The 15,238-nt window shown below is 37.2% G+C and overlaps 1 protein-coding gene and 1 pseudogene across 1 annotated transcript; both read left to right on the forward strand.

Moving 5' to 3' along the window:
- Positions 1 to 951, forward strand: LOC138420693 (olfactory receptor 10A3). The gene has a single exon (XM_069554059.1). The coding sequence runs from the start codon at positions 1 to 3 to the stop codon at positions 949 to 951; it is 951 nt and encodes a 316-aa protein (XP_069410160.1).
- A 12,815-nt stretch (positions 952 to 13,766) lies between these two features.
- Positions 13,767 to 14,715, forward strand: LOC138420748 (olfactory receptor 10A6-like; annotated as a pseudogene).
- The last annotated feature ends 523 nt before the right edge of the window (positions 14,716 to 15,238 follow it).

A 15,238-nucleotide genomic window follows, 5' to 3' on the forward strand; every position in this document is an offset into this window, starting at 1 on the left:
ATGAAAAGGCAAAATCAAAGCTCTGTGGTTGAATTCATCCTCTTGGGCTTTTCTAATTTTCCTGAACTCCAAAGGCAGCTCTTCCAGGTTTTCTTGGTTACTTACCTGGTGACTCTGATTGGAAATGCCGTCATTATAGTTGTCATCTCATTGGAACAGAGCCTCCATGTTCCCATGTATCTATTTCTCCTGAACCTGTCTGTGGTGGAAGTAGGTTTCAGTGCAGTCATCATGCCTGAAATGCTGGTGGTCCTCTCCAATGAAAAAACTATGATCACTTTTACAGGCTGTTTTTCACAGATGTATTTCATTCTTCTTTTTGGTGGGACTGAATGTTTTCTTCTGGGAGCAATGGCTTATGACCGATTTGCTGCAATCTGCCATCCTCTGAGCTATGCATTGATTATGAACAGAAGGGTTTTCATGAAATTAATTATATTCTCATGGGTCTCAGGGATCATAGTGGCTACTGTGCAGACCACATGGGTGTTTAGTTTTCCCTTTTGTGGCAACAATGAAATTAATCATCTTTCATGTGAGACTCCCCCAGTGTTAGAGCTTGCATGTGCAGACACCTTTTTGTTTGAGATCTACGCATTCACTGGCACCATTTTGATTGTTATGGTCCCTTTCGTGTTGATACTCTTGTCCTACATTCGAATTCTCTTTGCCATCCTGAAGATGCCATCAACCACTGGGAGGCCAAAGGCCTTTTCCACCTGTGCCTCCCATCTCACATCTGTTACCCTCTTCTATGGCACAGCCAGTATGACTTACTTACAACCCAAATCTGGCTACGCCCCAGAAACCAAGAAGCTGATGTCCTTGGCTTACACGTTGCTCACACCTCTGCTGAATCCACTGATCTATAGCTTGCGCAACAGTGAGATGAAAAGTGCTTTGATGAAATTATGGCAAAGAAAAGTGGATTTACATACATTTTTTAATTAACGTTTTTATTTTGAGATAATTATAGACTTACCTGTAGTTACAAAAAATAACAGAGATCTCTAATGTTCAGTTTAGAAGGTTCTTTATATATTAAAAATACTAGCTCTTTGTTGGATATATAGTTTGCAAATATTTTCTCTCCAGTCTGTAACTTGTTTTTGTTTTTAAATTAATTAATTTATTTTAATTGGATGCTAATTACTTTACAATATTGTAGTGGGTTTTGCCATACATTGACATGAATCAGCCATGGGTATACATGTGTTCCCCATCCTGAACCCTCCTCCCGCATCCCTCCCCATCCCTTCCCTCATGGTCGTCCCGGTGCACCAGCCCTGAGCACCCTATCTCATGCATCGAACCTGGACTGGCGATCTATTTCATATAAGATAATATAGATGGATTTACATACGTTTTGACTGTGCTGAGAAGCCATGTGATATTGGTCACTGCTACTAAACTCTATTTAAATGTAATAATGGTGAAAATAGTTTGCATTTCTTTTATTTATTTATTTATTTATTAAATTTTAAAATCTTTAATTCTTACATGCATTCCCAAACATGAACCCCCCTCCCACCTCCCTCCCCATAACATCTCTATGGGTAATCCCCATGCACCAGCCCCAAGCATGCTGTATCCTGCGTCAGACATAGACTGGCAATTCGATTCTTACATGATAGTATACATGTTAGAATGCCATTCTCCCAAATCATCCCACCCTCTCCCTCTCCCTCTGAGTCCAAAAGTCCGTTATACACATCTGTGTCTTTTTTGCTGTCTTGCATACAGGGTCGTCATTGCCATCTTTCTAAATTCCATATATATGTGTTAGTATACTGTATTGGTGTTTTTCTTTAAAAGCTTCTGCACAACAAAGGAAAATATAAGCAAGGTGAAAAGACAGCCTTCTGAATGGGAGAAAATAATAGCAAATGAAGCAACTGACAAACAACTAATCTCAAAAATATACAAGCAACTTATGCAGCTCAATACCAGAAAAATAAACGACCCAATCCAAAAATGGGCCAAAGAACTAAATAGACATTTCTCCAAAGAAGACATACGAATGGCTAACAAACACATGAAAAGATGCTCAACATCACTCATTATTAGAGAAATGCAAATCAAAACCACAATGAGGTACCACTTCACACCAGTCAGAATGGCTGCGATCCAAAAATCTGCAAGCAATAAATGCTGGAGAGGGTGTGGAGAAAAGGGAACCCTCCTAGTTTGCATTTCTTGATATGAATATATTTAAAGTTCTCCAAGTCTGAAAATATAGCAGGGATCCTTATCTTTTGACAATGTGCTATTGTCCTTATTTTTCATAGATACATAATTTTTGATGACATTTAATGTAATTGTTCATCTGTTACTGTATCAGTTCAGTTCAGTTGCTCAGTCGTGTCCAACTCTTTGAGACCCCATGGACTGCACAAAGCAGGCCTCCCTGTCCCTCACCAACTCCTGGAGTTTATTCAAACTCATGTCCATTGAGTGGGTGATGCCATCCAACCATCTCATCCTCTGTTGTCCCCTTCTCTTCCTGCCTTCAATCTTTCCCAGCATCAGGGTCTTTTCAAATGAGTCAGTTCTTTGCATCAGTAGGCATCTGTTACTGTATATGAATATCCAAATCATCACTGTGCTATGGTCATTTAAACAAAGCTCAGATGAACACCTATTTGCATATGTTCAGGTATGCTGCTGCTGCGTCGCTTCAGTCGTGTCCGACTCTGTGCGATTGATGTTTTATTTTTCTATGATACATTCCTCAAAGTGTGCCTCATGGGATGAAGATCATGTGCTTATAGATTTTAATAGCTATTATAGAATTACTTTTCAAAATGATTGTACTTCTGTCAGGTAGACTTGAAGGCCCACTTTGCTGCAGTAATAAGGTAGAGCTTAATGAGATCAATAAATAGATGAGGTTTATATTTTTGGAGTGAAAGCTGTTTCATGAACAAGTAAAAAAGTGCAGCTGTTTGGGGGAGATAGACATGGCTCTCATTCATGGGCTGAAACAGGTTATAATTCAGAAGAGTATTTCTCTTGGTATTTTTCGAGATGCTCATCCAATGTTGGTGACCAGAGGACTCCATGGGAACTTTCCTGAAATACCGCTTGATTGTACTGGTACCTTTTCACTAATAGGCATCTATTTTTAGAGATTTGTATTAAATTTGGTTTTATAGGCCTATACTACCTCTAGACACTTTATGTATAAACAATTGGTGGGTTTTAAAAAAAAATTGTGTGAAAGTAGTATGATTAACTAGTTGGGCATATTTTCAATGATTCTTGAGTCACATCACTGTGTGGTCTTTCTCAGCATGAATTATATCCCAAATTACAATATTTGAAACATTTCATGCTTGCTTCATATTTGAATGTTTCTATCAGTAGTCATTTATGGATATGAGAGTTGGACTGTGAAGAAGGCTGAGCACTGAAGAACTGATGCTTTTGAACTGTGGTGTTGGAGAAGACTCTTGAGATTCCCTTGGACTGCAAAGATATCCAAACAGTCCATTCTGAAGGAGATCAGCCCTGGGATTTCTTTGGAAGGAATGATGCTAAAGCTCAAACTCCAGTACTTTGGCCACCTCATGCAAAGAGTTGACTCATTGGAAAAGACTCTGAGGGAGGGATTAGGGGCAGGAGGAGAAGGGTATGACAGAGGATGAGATGGCTGGATGGCATCACGGACTCGATGGACATGAGTCTGAGTGCACTCCAGGAGTTGGTGATGGACAGGGAGGCCAGGCGTGCTGCGACTCATGGGGTCACAAAGAGTCGGACATGACTGGGCGACTGAACTGACTGAACTGAACTGATCAGTGAATAAAGAGGGACCACTTATTGAATCTACATCATATGAGCTCTTACAGTTCTTAATTTCTGTTTTTGGAATGATAATGAAAAGGTAATATATTATTTTCATTCAAAGCTGTCACTCAATTGTGAAAAAAATGTTTTAATTGCTATTACCTCTATTAAAATCAGAAATGTAGTATAAAATTGATTGGATTTTCACAATGAAATTTCATCATCAAATATTTGAGATTAATTTGAATAATATTTGAATATTGTATACTTTTCAGTAGGGCATCAAACAGGCATATACCAATTCTTCCAACAGGTTCTGTCTCTGTTGTTCCAAAATTTCTCAAAAGACTATCATTTGAAATATATGTTGTAGAAATCACAGTAAGAAAAGAGAGAGAAAGCAACAGGAAGTCTAATTAAATAATGGCTAAAAACATTTCAAACTTAGGGAGAGAAATGAACAGCCAGATTCATGATGATGAAAGGTACCCAAATAGGTTGAGCTGAAAAAGAATTCATCAAGACACATTACAATGAAATTTTCAAGATTTGAAGGCAAAGAGAGAATTTTGAAAGAAGCAAGAGAAAGTTATTTGACGCATAAAAGGTTTTCCACTTAAGATGGATTTCTCAATAGAAACTTTGCAGGCCAGGAGAGAATAGGATGATATAGTCAAAATATTATAAGAAGAAAAAAAAAAGAAAACACTGACAAATAGGAGTACCCAGCAAAGCATCCTTCAAAAATGTAGAAGACTTATTTTCCCCCAAAAAAATGAAATGAGGGAGTTCATTACCATTCAAATTAGAAATCTAAGGGGACCTCTTTAAGGTAAAATGAAAGAATATTGACAATGTGAACATAATATAAAAAACAAAAATGAAGTTAAGTATATTGTAAACTTCAGATTCTCCAATATACTAATGGTGATCTATGAATCACTTTCAACTCTTATTAAAAATAATTATAACCACAACCATTTTTTATTGGATACACAGTATAAAAATGGTATACTTTGGCATCCAAACCTGAAATGTGAGAGCAGAGAAGTAAAAGTGTAATATCTGTATGCTGTCATAGTTGTTTCCAACTTAAAATAGGCTGTTATATTTCTTATATATATAGTAAGCTTATATATATTGTAAGCCTCTTAATAGCCACAAAGGAAAACTCTGTAGTAGATAACACAAAAGATTAAGAAAAAGAAACCAAAGCATATCACCAGGAAAAGTCATCAAATCTCAAAAGAGACAGCAAGAGAGGAAGAAAAGAACAAAGGAACTGCAAAAAATTGAGAAACAAAATGGCAATAATAAGTTACCGATTGATAACTACTTTAAATATATGTAGATGGATTAAATTCTCTAATCAAAGACATAGAATGGCTGAATGGATGCCTACAAGAGACTCATATTAGCTTTAATGACACACCTAGGCTGAATGTGAAGAAGCAGAAAAGAATATTCCAAGCAAATGGTAACCAAAAGAAGGCAATGATAGTTATACTTATATCAGACAAAACAACTAACATTACACCTCGAGGAACTAGAATAAGAAGTATAAAATAAGCTCAAAGTTCATATAAGAAGGGAAATAATAAATATGAGAGCAGAAATAACTAAAATAGGGAATAAGGAAACAGTAGAAAAGATTAATGAAATAAAGGACTGATTTTTAGAAAAGATAAAATTGACAAACTTTTATCCAGATTCACGAAGAAAAAGAGAGAGGACTCAAATAAATATAATCAGATATGAAAGAGGAGACATTATAAATGATATCATACAAATATATTTGAGTTATAAGAGACTACTATGAATAATTCCAAGCCAACACTGAACAATCTAGAAGTAGTGGAAAAGTTCCTTAAAACATACAATCTACCAAGACTGAATCATAAAGAAAGAGAAAATCTGTATATATCAGTTACTAGTAAGGAAAATGAGTTAGTAATCAAAAATTTTCCTACAAGTTTTCCTACAAGCCCAAGATCAGATGGTTTCACTGGTGAAAGTGAAGTAGCTCAGTCATATCCGACTCTTTGCAACCCCAGGGACTGTAGTCTACAAGGCTCCGCCCTCCATGGGATTCTCCAGGCAAGAATACTGGAGTGGGTTCCCATTTCCTTCTCCAGGTAGATTCTACCAAATATTTAATGAAAAATTAAATGGCAATCTTCACTCTTCTAAAAATTAAAGAGAAGGGAACACTCCAAGCTCATTTTACCCGTCAGTATTATCCTGATAACAGATCCAGATATAGCAACTTTAAGAATAAAAAACTAAAAGCCATATCCCTGATGAATATCAGTGTAAAAAAAATTCTCAACAAATTACTTGCAAACTGAACTCAACAGCATGTTAAAAATATCATACACTATTATCAATAAGATTTATTCCTGGGATGCAAAAATGATTCAACATATGCAAGTCAGTAATGTGGCATACCACATTAATAAAATGAAAGGTAAAAACCACATCAAAATCTCTAGAGATGTAGAGAAAGGTTTTGACAAAATCCAACATCCTTTCATGATAAAAACTTTCAACAATATGAGTATTGAAGAAATGTACCTCAACATAATACAGTTCTTATATGACAAGCCTAGAGGTAACATCATGTTCAATGATGAAAAGTTGAAAATTTAAGATCAGGAATAAATGAAGGGTCCCCATTCTCATTTCCTCTATTCAATACAGTATTTGAAGTCCTAGCCAGGGCAATTAGACAACAAATAAATAAAAGGCATCCAAATTGGAAAGGAAGAAGTAAAATTGTTTTTTTTTTGGCAGATGATATCATCTTATATATGGGAAATCCAAAGACTCCAGCAAAAATCTGTTATAACTAATTAGCAAAATCATTAAAGTTGCACGATACTATTCCAACATTCACAAAGCAGTTATATTTCTGTACACAAAGAACAAACCATCTGAGAAGGAGGTAAAGAAAATCCCATTTACTATAGCATCAAAAACAATAAAATACTGAGTATATCTAACCAAGGAGGTGAAATGTCTATGTATTGAATACTATAAGACATAGGTAAAAGAAATTGAAGGGACAAACAAATGGAAAAATATGCCTTGTTTATGGATCATAAGAACTGATATTGTTAAAATGTTCATACTACCCACAATGATAAATTCAATGCATTCCCTATCAAAATTCCAATGACATTTTCCACAGAAATAGAAAAAACAGTCCTAAAGTGTATATGGAACCTCAAACGACCTCAAGTAGCCAAAGCATCCTGAGAAAGAAGAACAAAGCTGGAGGCATTACACTTCCTGGTATCAAACTAAATTCCAGAGTTATAGCAATCAAAACAGTATGGTAATAGCATTAAAAAAAAAAAAGACATATAAGCCAATGGAATAGAATTGAGACCCCAGAAATAAACCCTCACCTATATGAACACATTATTTGACAAGGGAGCCCAGATGCTACACTGGAAAAAGATAATTTATTCAATAAATAATACTGAAAGCTGGATATTCATATTCAAGAATGAAATTGGAACTCTGTATTACACTCCTCAAAAAAATTAACTCAAAATGGATTCAACACAAGACCTGAGAATGTAAAACTCCAAGAAGAAAACATAGGGCAAAATTTCATTGACATTGAATATCAAATTAAAAACCTTTTGCATAGCCAAAGAAATGATCAACAAACAGACAACCTATGGAGTGGGAGAATATATTTGCACCCATCTATCTGATGAGGGGTCAATATAAAAAAAAAAAACAACAAGGAGCTCATACAGATCAATAGCAAACCCTTAATAATTCAATTAAAAGAAGCAAAGAACCTGAACAGACATTTTCTCACAAAAGTGGGAAGCTTGTATCCTGCTACCTTGTGGAATCTGTCAGTTCTAGCATTTTTTGTGTGGAGTCTTTAGGGTTTTCTATGTATAGTAGCATGTCTTCTGCATCTAATTCTCCTTGTTGCAATAACAGGATTATTGGTTTTGTCTCCCAAGATGTGCTGCTTGTAGTGATTTTCATTTTTACTGTATCAGAAACACAGATGGCACACAAGCAGATAGAATAATTATTAATAGTATATTTCCCACTGGATACAGATTAAATAGAGTGAATCTCTAAGTGTTGTTGGAAACCTATTGCTGACAGGAGGAGAAAGCTTCATTTAAAATAAAAACTATTTATTTGGCTGTGCTGGATCTTAGTTGCAGCATGTGGGCTCTATTGGTCGTGACATGCAGAATCTTTAGGTCGAGTATGTAGAATCTTGCTCCCTGAGCAGGGATAAAACCCTTCTCCCCTGCATTGGGAGTACGGAGTCTTAGCCACTGGATCACCAAGGAAGTCCTGAAAAAGCTTCCTTGAGGGCAGAACCTGCTCCAAAAACCTGCAGTGATGAGAAGTAGACATAGGCAAGCTGCATTTTGACCACATTGCCTAGTTCTGGACAAGCCACGCCTGCAGATTCAGGCATCTATTCACTCTGTTGGGACTGAGCCAGTGTGCCAGGGTCCAGCCCCAGTGGATCCAGGGAATTCGAAGGGTGGACGGAGTCGGCGAGGAAAATACTTATTTACTTATTATATAAGATTAGATTAGAAAGAAATCGTGTAGTAGGAAAATTAAGTGGAGGAAGAGGGCTGAATAACTTGGATTACGTGGAAGACCAATAAAATTCCAGACAAGGAATTTGCACCATCTACATTGGGCCGCCGGCGCTCCCTTGAATATTTAAGGGTGCCTCACCTTAGGCTCCCTTTCGCTGCGCGGGTCTTAACAGCCAAGTAGACTTGGTGAGCCTCCACACCCCAGATGGGAATTCAGCCTGAAATTAAAGTAAAGAGCAGAGGGAGGGAAAGGGAGAAAAGGAGAGAGAGAGAGAGACACGGGGGGAGCCAGATTCCCAAGAAACTAGGCCGAGAAACTGGTCCATCCTTTATTGTTCAGAAGGCTTTTTATACTTTTGATAAAACATGGAGATCAATGGGTAACACAAAGTTATGCAGCGTTAGCAGTCCAGACTCTCATCAAAACCAGGCTTCTCTCTCTGCATACCTAGTTGTATACACAAATCTTAGGTAATTTACATCATCTTCCAGCCAAAAGGGCCAATTAACATTTTACAGCCTTTTTTCTGATAAGGGTTTGTCAACCAGAAGACTTATTTGTGTTGATCTTCCCAAAGTCTGGTGCCATTCTCAGAAAGCACTAAATAAAGTTACATTCTTACATAGCAAAGATACAGCAGTTTATAACAAGTGAAAGGAGTACAGTGATTTATAACAAAAGAAAAGTAATTAACTCTAAAGTCTAGTGTTGCTAACATCAAAACTACCATATATCTTTTTCCATATTCCATTTACATTGATTAACATCCTCCCAGGTGCCTAAAAGGTAAAGAATATGGAGGCCTGGCGGCAATCATTGAGTCAACAGTGAAAACCCGTCACCAATATGATTTTTAGCTCTTTAGGAAAGGCTCTGTATCTTTAAGACGCTTTTAAGCTTTGTGCCTCTCAGGGTTGGGGGCTGCAACCAATTCACAAGCTGTAAGAGGTCCGGGGAACCTGTTAGGCAAGCTAGAGAGCAATCAGAGGGGGTTTAACTGAAACATCCCTTTCAAATGCAGAAGACTAAAGCCCTGAATTGACTTTTTTCCAGAGAATATCAGAAAAGTAGAAAAGCAGAGTACAAAGGCCGGCAGATTTTTGGTTTTGGGGGTACATGCTCAGGAAATGCCAGGGGGAACTCCTGAAGTCTGATCACGATCTTGCGTATGTCAGCTTCCTTCCTCATGACCTTGTCACGGGCGGGATTCCTTACACTGGCTTCTGGCACCAGTGGTCTCGTTAATTGTTTAGATCAATTTAGGATGATCCGTGAGTCCTTGATTCTCATATGTAATGTTGTTGCTGTTGTTGTTGAGTTGCTCAGTTGTGTCTGACACTGCGACCCCATGGACTGCAGCACAACAGGTTTCCCTGTCCTTCACCATCTCCCAGAGTTTGCTTAAACTCATTTCCATTGAGTCGGTGATGCCATCCAACCATCTCATCATCTTCATTGTCCCCTTCTCCTCCTGCCTTCAATCTTACCCAGCATCAGGGTCTTTTCCAATGAGTCAATGCTTCTCATCAGATGGCCGAAGAATTGGAGATTTAGCATCAGTCTTTCGAGTGAATATTCAGGGTTGATATTCTTGAGGATTGGCTGGTTTGATCTCTTTGCATTCCAAGGGACTCTCAAGTGTCATCTCCAGCACTACAGTTCAAAGGTATCAATTCTTCAGTGCTCAGCCTTCTTTATGGTCCAACTCTCATATCCATACATGATTATTGGAAAAACCATAGCTTTGACTAGACGGACTTTGTCGGCAAAGTGATGTCTCTGCTTTTTAATATGCTAAGTTTGTCACAGCTGTCCTTCCAAGGAGCAAGCGTCTTTTAATTTCATGGCTTCAGTCACTGTCCAGTGATTTTGGAGCCCAAGAAACTAAAGTCTGTCACTGTTTCCATTTTTTCCCCATCTATTTGCCATGAAGTGATGGGACTAGATGCCATGATCTTAGCATTTTGAATGTTGAGCTTTAAGCCAGCTTTTTCACCCTTCTCTTTCACCTTCATCAAGAGGCTCTTTGGTTCCTCTTCACTTTCTGCCATAAGGGTGGTGTCATATCTGAGGTTACTGATGTTTCTCCCAGCAATCTTGATTCCAGTTTGTGCTTCATCCAGCCTGGCATTTTGCATGATGTACTCGGCATATAAGTTAAATAAACAGGGTGACAATATACAGTCTTGATGTACTCCTGTCCCAATTTTGAAGCAGTCCATTGTTCCATGTCTGGTTCTAACTGTTGCTTCTTGACTTGCATATAGGTTTCTCAGGAGGCAGATAAGGTGGTCTGGTATTCCCATCTCTTGAAGAATTTTCCAGTTTGTTGTGATCCACACAGTCAAAGGCTTTAGCACAGTCAATGAAAGAGAAGTAGATGTTTTTCTGGAATATGTAATGTTAATGTTATGTTTATTTTACAGAGGAAGCAACAGAATCAGAGAAATTAAATGACTTGTTCACAACATACAAACTATTCTAGCTTTTGACTCCTAGTTTAAAAGATCTATCTATGACGTTGATTGTAGTGACATTTTTGGTAAAAATATTTTAGTGACTGTATTTGTAATACAAATGATCAAAGTTTCTTGAATAGGGCTGGGGATTTGGCATCCAGACTTATTACAAAGAGGCTTAAATCTACTTGCCTTGTTTCTCATCACTGCACACAATATACATTCCATCCAGTTATCATCTTACTCTGGTTTACCTGCTTTTGCTCACACCTTTATCCCACCACTCTCTTCTTTCACATTTACAACTGTTTTCAGCCTCTGTTTCTACTTGCTATTGGGAGATGTCATGGTGAAATTGAATTTCTTGTGTAAGGAGGTGTTTAGTCCCTGTAGGAATATTAAGGAGTGGTGCTCCAGGTTAGTCACCCTGAGATTTCTCACCTGAGGGGCCCAATTTCAAGTCTCCTTCGTTATGCAAAAATACAAGAAAGCATGTACAAAGTAATTCCAAGTTCTCCAGGGATGGGCTCCCCAGGCCATATGATTTAATGCCATATAATGTTCTAGCATCCGTACACTGAATCACTGAGTTATATTTATGAGGAAGTGGGTTTTGACTAGAGGTGAAACTTCTGACAAAGTAGTGTGAACTTTAAATTGGCAGATTCAATAGGTAAGAAAGTGAAAATTCTGCTGTGTGCTCATTAGTGGGTGTCCCTTTGTAGTTCATCTTCCGCTGATAGTTGGAGATGCTGCTGAAGTGGTGTCTCAGTGCTCAAGAATGACGACACAGATGAAGCGTTTGAGTCAGTAAACTGATGTTGATGCTGGTCAATTTATTTTTCTCCTCATTTCAGAGAAAGGTTCAGGCAATAATTAGAAGTGTCAAGTACTTTGCATGCACTAAAATCAAATCTTAGAAGTTTGCAACTGGAAGGGAACTTGTTTAACAAGTCCAACACCTACTTTTTTCCATTGTAAGGATGAAACCTGGAGAAGGGAGTGATCTGCTCAAGTATTTTGTGTCAGTGAGTTATCAAGAGAGCATTATAGTCTTAGTTGAATATTGTGGAACATCTGTGGTCACTTGCTCTTTACCACTCACATTTTGTTTCATAACATGCTTAAAATCAGTCCTAAAAAATTTTCATTTTATTTATATTATACTCTAAATTTTCTAATGTCAAAGTCCATCCAATTTTAGATATTGGCACTGAATACACATTATTCTTTCTTAGAAATTTATTTTAAATGTTTGATCCTGTGAGTATATTTTTATTAATTTTAGGGGATTTTTATATCCTAAACATAATTATTATGGTTAATACAGACATTCAATTTTAATGATGATTTATTCAGAACAAATCAACTTGCCTTCTAGCGTCTACTAATGTCCTACTGATCTACACCCAAGACATTAAATGTCTTCACCTTGCTGTATCTTTTGTTCTCCTGGGTTCCATATCATCTTCCTGATGATTTTCAAGTCACCACACAAGGGCCAGTAGCCCTTCAATGGGATGCTAAGTTGTCATCAAAATCCTTTGATCTGAGCAGGTCATCTCTCCACCTTTTGTTTTCCTTATCTCACCTAAGGTACTTCCCACTAATGACATTCTATGATTATATTTCTTTGTACTTTGTCCCAAATCAGAAGTAACCCATACCTCACTGGAATGTCTGAAGCATTTGTTATCACCTCTGCTTCCCAAAAGTGTTGTGGCTTTCCTTTTAGACTCTCTTTTCCTTAAAGTTTCTTCGGATTTTCTTCACTTTTTATTCCTTTATTAATCCAAAGTTGGTTTAGCATTTATTATGGACCAGAGGGTGTTATAGACATTGTGAGTATAGCAAAAAACAAAAAAAAAATCTTTGACTCCTGGAGTTAATATTTTAGTGAGGGAGTTAGAGTTCATATTTATATGTATAATCTAAATCCATATATATATCTTTTCTGTAAGATGTTATGGAAAAGCCTGGATGAACTTTTTGACAATTGATGGTAATGGACAATGAACAAAGATAGAGCTAGGACTTAGAGAATACTGAGACAAGGATAGAATGTTATTTTGTGTAGTGTTTCCAGCTCTTTGTTGAGTTGTGGGATTAAACGTGTACCTGAGATTACTAAGCCCAGAAATGGTAGGTATTCAATCAGTGTTTGTTGAATAATTAATGATTAACTTCTTGGTGAGAGGGAGAGTAAAAGAGAAAAAATAGAAAAAACATTTAAATCACAATTTCGGAATGATCAAAATTAGACTTTTCTTAAAATCATCACGATGAAGATGAACCATAAAGAATTAACCCTGAATATTTTCTATGAAGGCCAATTGCAAGATAATTGACTATTATTTCGCAGTCTATGAAAAAAATCACTAAACTAAAGTCACTTCACATTATTTACAGACCACCTAAGATCTGAAACACAAGTCCCTTTTTGTTTTTCTGTAGAGTTTTCATATTTAACCAAATCACAAAAGGGATTTTGAACTAGACAAATAGTTATAATAAATAACAATTGACTGTGCTGTATCTTTGAATCATTAGACTTATAAAAAATTTCACGGGTATGTTTTTCCAGTTGTTAACTTTTATACTTTTTAAAAATATTTGTTTTAAGACTATTTTCATTTTCAAGCTACAAAAGTTGGAAAAGGATTTTGATATTATTTTGTACTTTTCAGACAAGATTTCTGAGCCAGACTTCTTCACTTCCTCCTTTTTTCGGGAAAAGATTCATTAATTTGAATAATTGTGCACTCTCCAAAATTGCCAAACTGAATTTCTGTCAGAATGAGTTTCTCTTTATATCTTCTCCTAAGAATATCTAGGGTTGAATGAAAACATAGCTATTGAATTGTGACTTCATAATTTATATACTATGCCCATAAATGCAAAATATGCTCCACTATTGAAATGAGAAGGCAAAATCAAAGCTCTGTGGTTGAGTTTATCCTCTTGGGCTTTTCTAACTTTCCTGAACTCCAAGGGCAGGCTCTTTGGGATTTTCTTGATTTTTTATCTGCTGACATTGATAGGAAATGCCATCATTATAGTTGTCATCTGCCTGGAAGAGAGCCTACATGTTCCCATGTACCTGTTCCTCCAGAACTTGTCGGTGGTGGATGTTAGTATCAGTGCAGTCATTATGCCTGAAATGCTGGTGGTCCTCTCCAATGAAAAAATGTCAATTTCGTTCGTGAGCTGCTTTGCACAGAAGTATTTTATTCTTTTTTTTTTTGGTGGGACTGAATGTTTTCTCCTAGGGGCAATGGCTTATGACCAATTTGCTGCAATCTGCTCTCCTCTGAGCTACCCAGTGATTATGAACAAACGGGTTTTTATGAAATTAGTTACAGGCTCATGGACTTTGGGTTTCATGTTAGGTACTGTACAAACAACATGGGTTTCCAGTTTTCCCTTTTGTGGCCCCAGTGAAATTAATCATATCTCCTGTGAAACTCCAGCAGTGCTAGAGCTGGCATGTGCAGACACGTTTTTGTTTGAAATCTATGCCTTCACTGGCACCATTTTAATTATCATGGTTCCTTTCATGTTGATAATTCTGTCTTACATTCGAATTCTCTTTGTCATTCTGAAGATGCCATCAACCATTGGGAGGCAAAAGGCCTTTTCCACCTGGGCCTCCCATCTCACATCTGTTACCCTCTCCTATGGCACAGCCAGTATGACTTACTTACAACCTAAATCTGGCTACTCCCCAGAAACCAAGAAGCTGATGTCCTTGTCTTATTCACTTTTAACACCTCTGCTGAATCCACTGATCTACAGTCTGAGGAACAGTGAGCTGAAAAGAGCTTTGATAAAATTATGGCAAAGAAAAGTGGATTTACGTACATTCTGACTATGCTGAGAGGTCTATGTGATAATACTGCTGGACTGAACTTTATTTAAATTTAATAAATGGTAAAGACAGTTTTCCAAATTTGCTGGCATATTGAGTGCAGCACTTTCACAGCATCATCTTTCAGGATTTGAAATAGCTCAACTGGAATTCCATCACCTCCACTAGCTTTGTTTGTAGTGATGCTTTCTAAGGCCCACTTGACTTCACATTCCAGGATGTCTGGTTCTAGGTGAGTGATCACACCATCGTGATTATCTTGGTCTTGAAGATCTTTTTTGTACAGTTCTTCTGTGTATTCTTGCCACCTCTTCTTAATATCTTCTGCTTCTGTTAGGTCCATACCATTTCTGTCCTTTATCGAGCCCATCTTTGCATGAAATGTTCCCTTGGTATCTCTAATTTTCTTGAAGAGACCTCTAGTCTTTCCCATTCTGTTGTTTGCTTCTATTTTCTTTGCACTGATCACTGAAGAAGGCTTTCTTATCTCTTCTTGTTATTCTTTGGAACTCTGCATTCAGAT

Source organism: Ovis canadensis, chromosome 15 (assembly GCF_042477335.2).
Source record: "Ovis canadensis isolate MfBH-ARS-UI-01 breed Bighorn chromosome 15, ARS-UI_OviCan_v2, whole genome shotgun sequence".
Taxonomy (NCBI): Eukaryota; Metazoa; Chordata; class Mammalia; order Artiodactyla; family Bovidae; genus Ovis; species Ovis canadensis.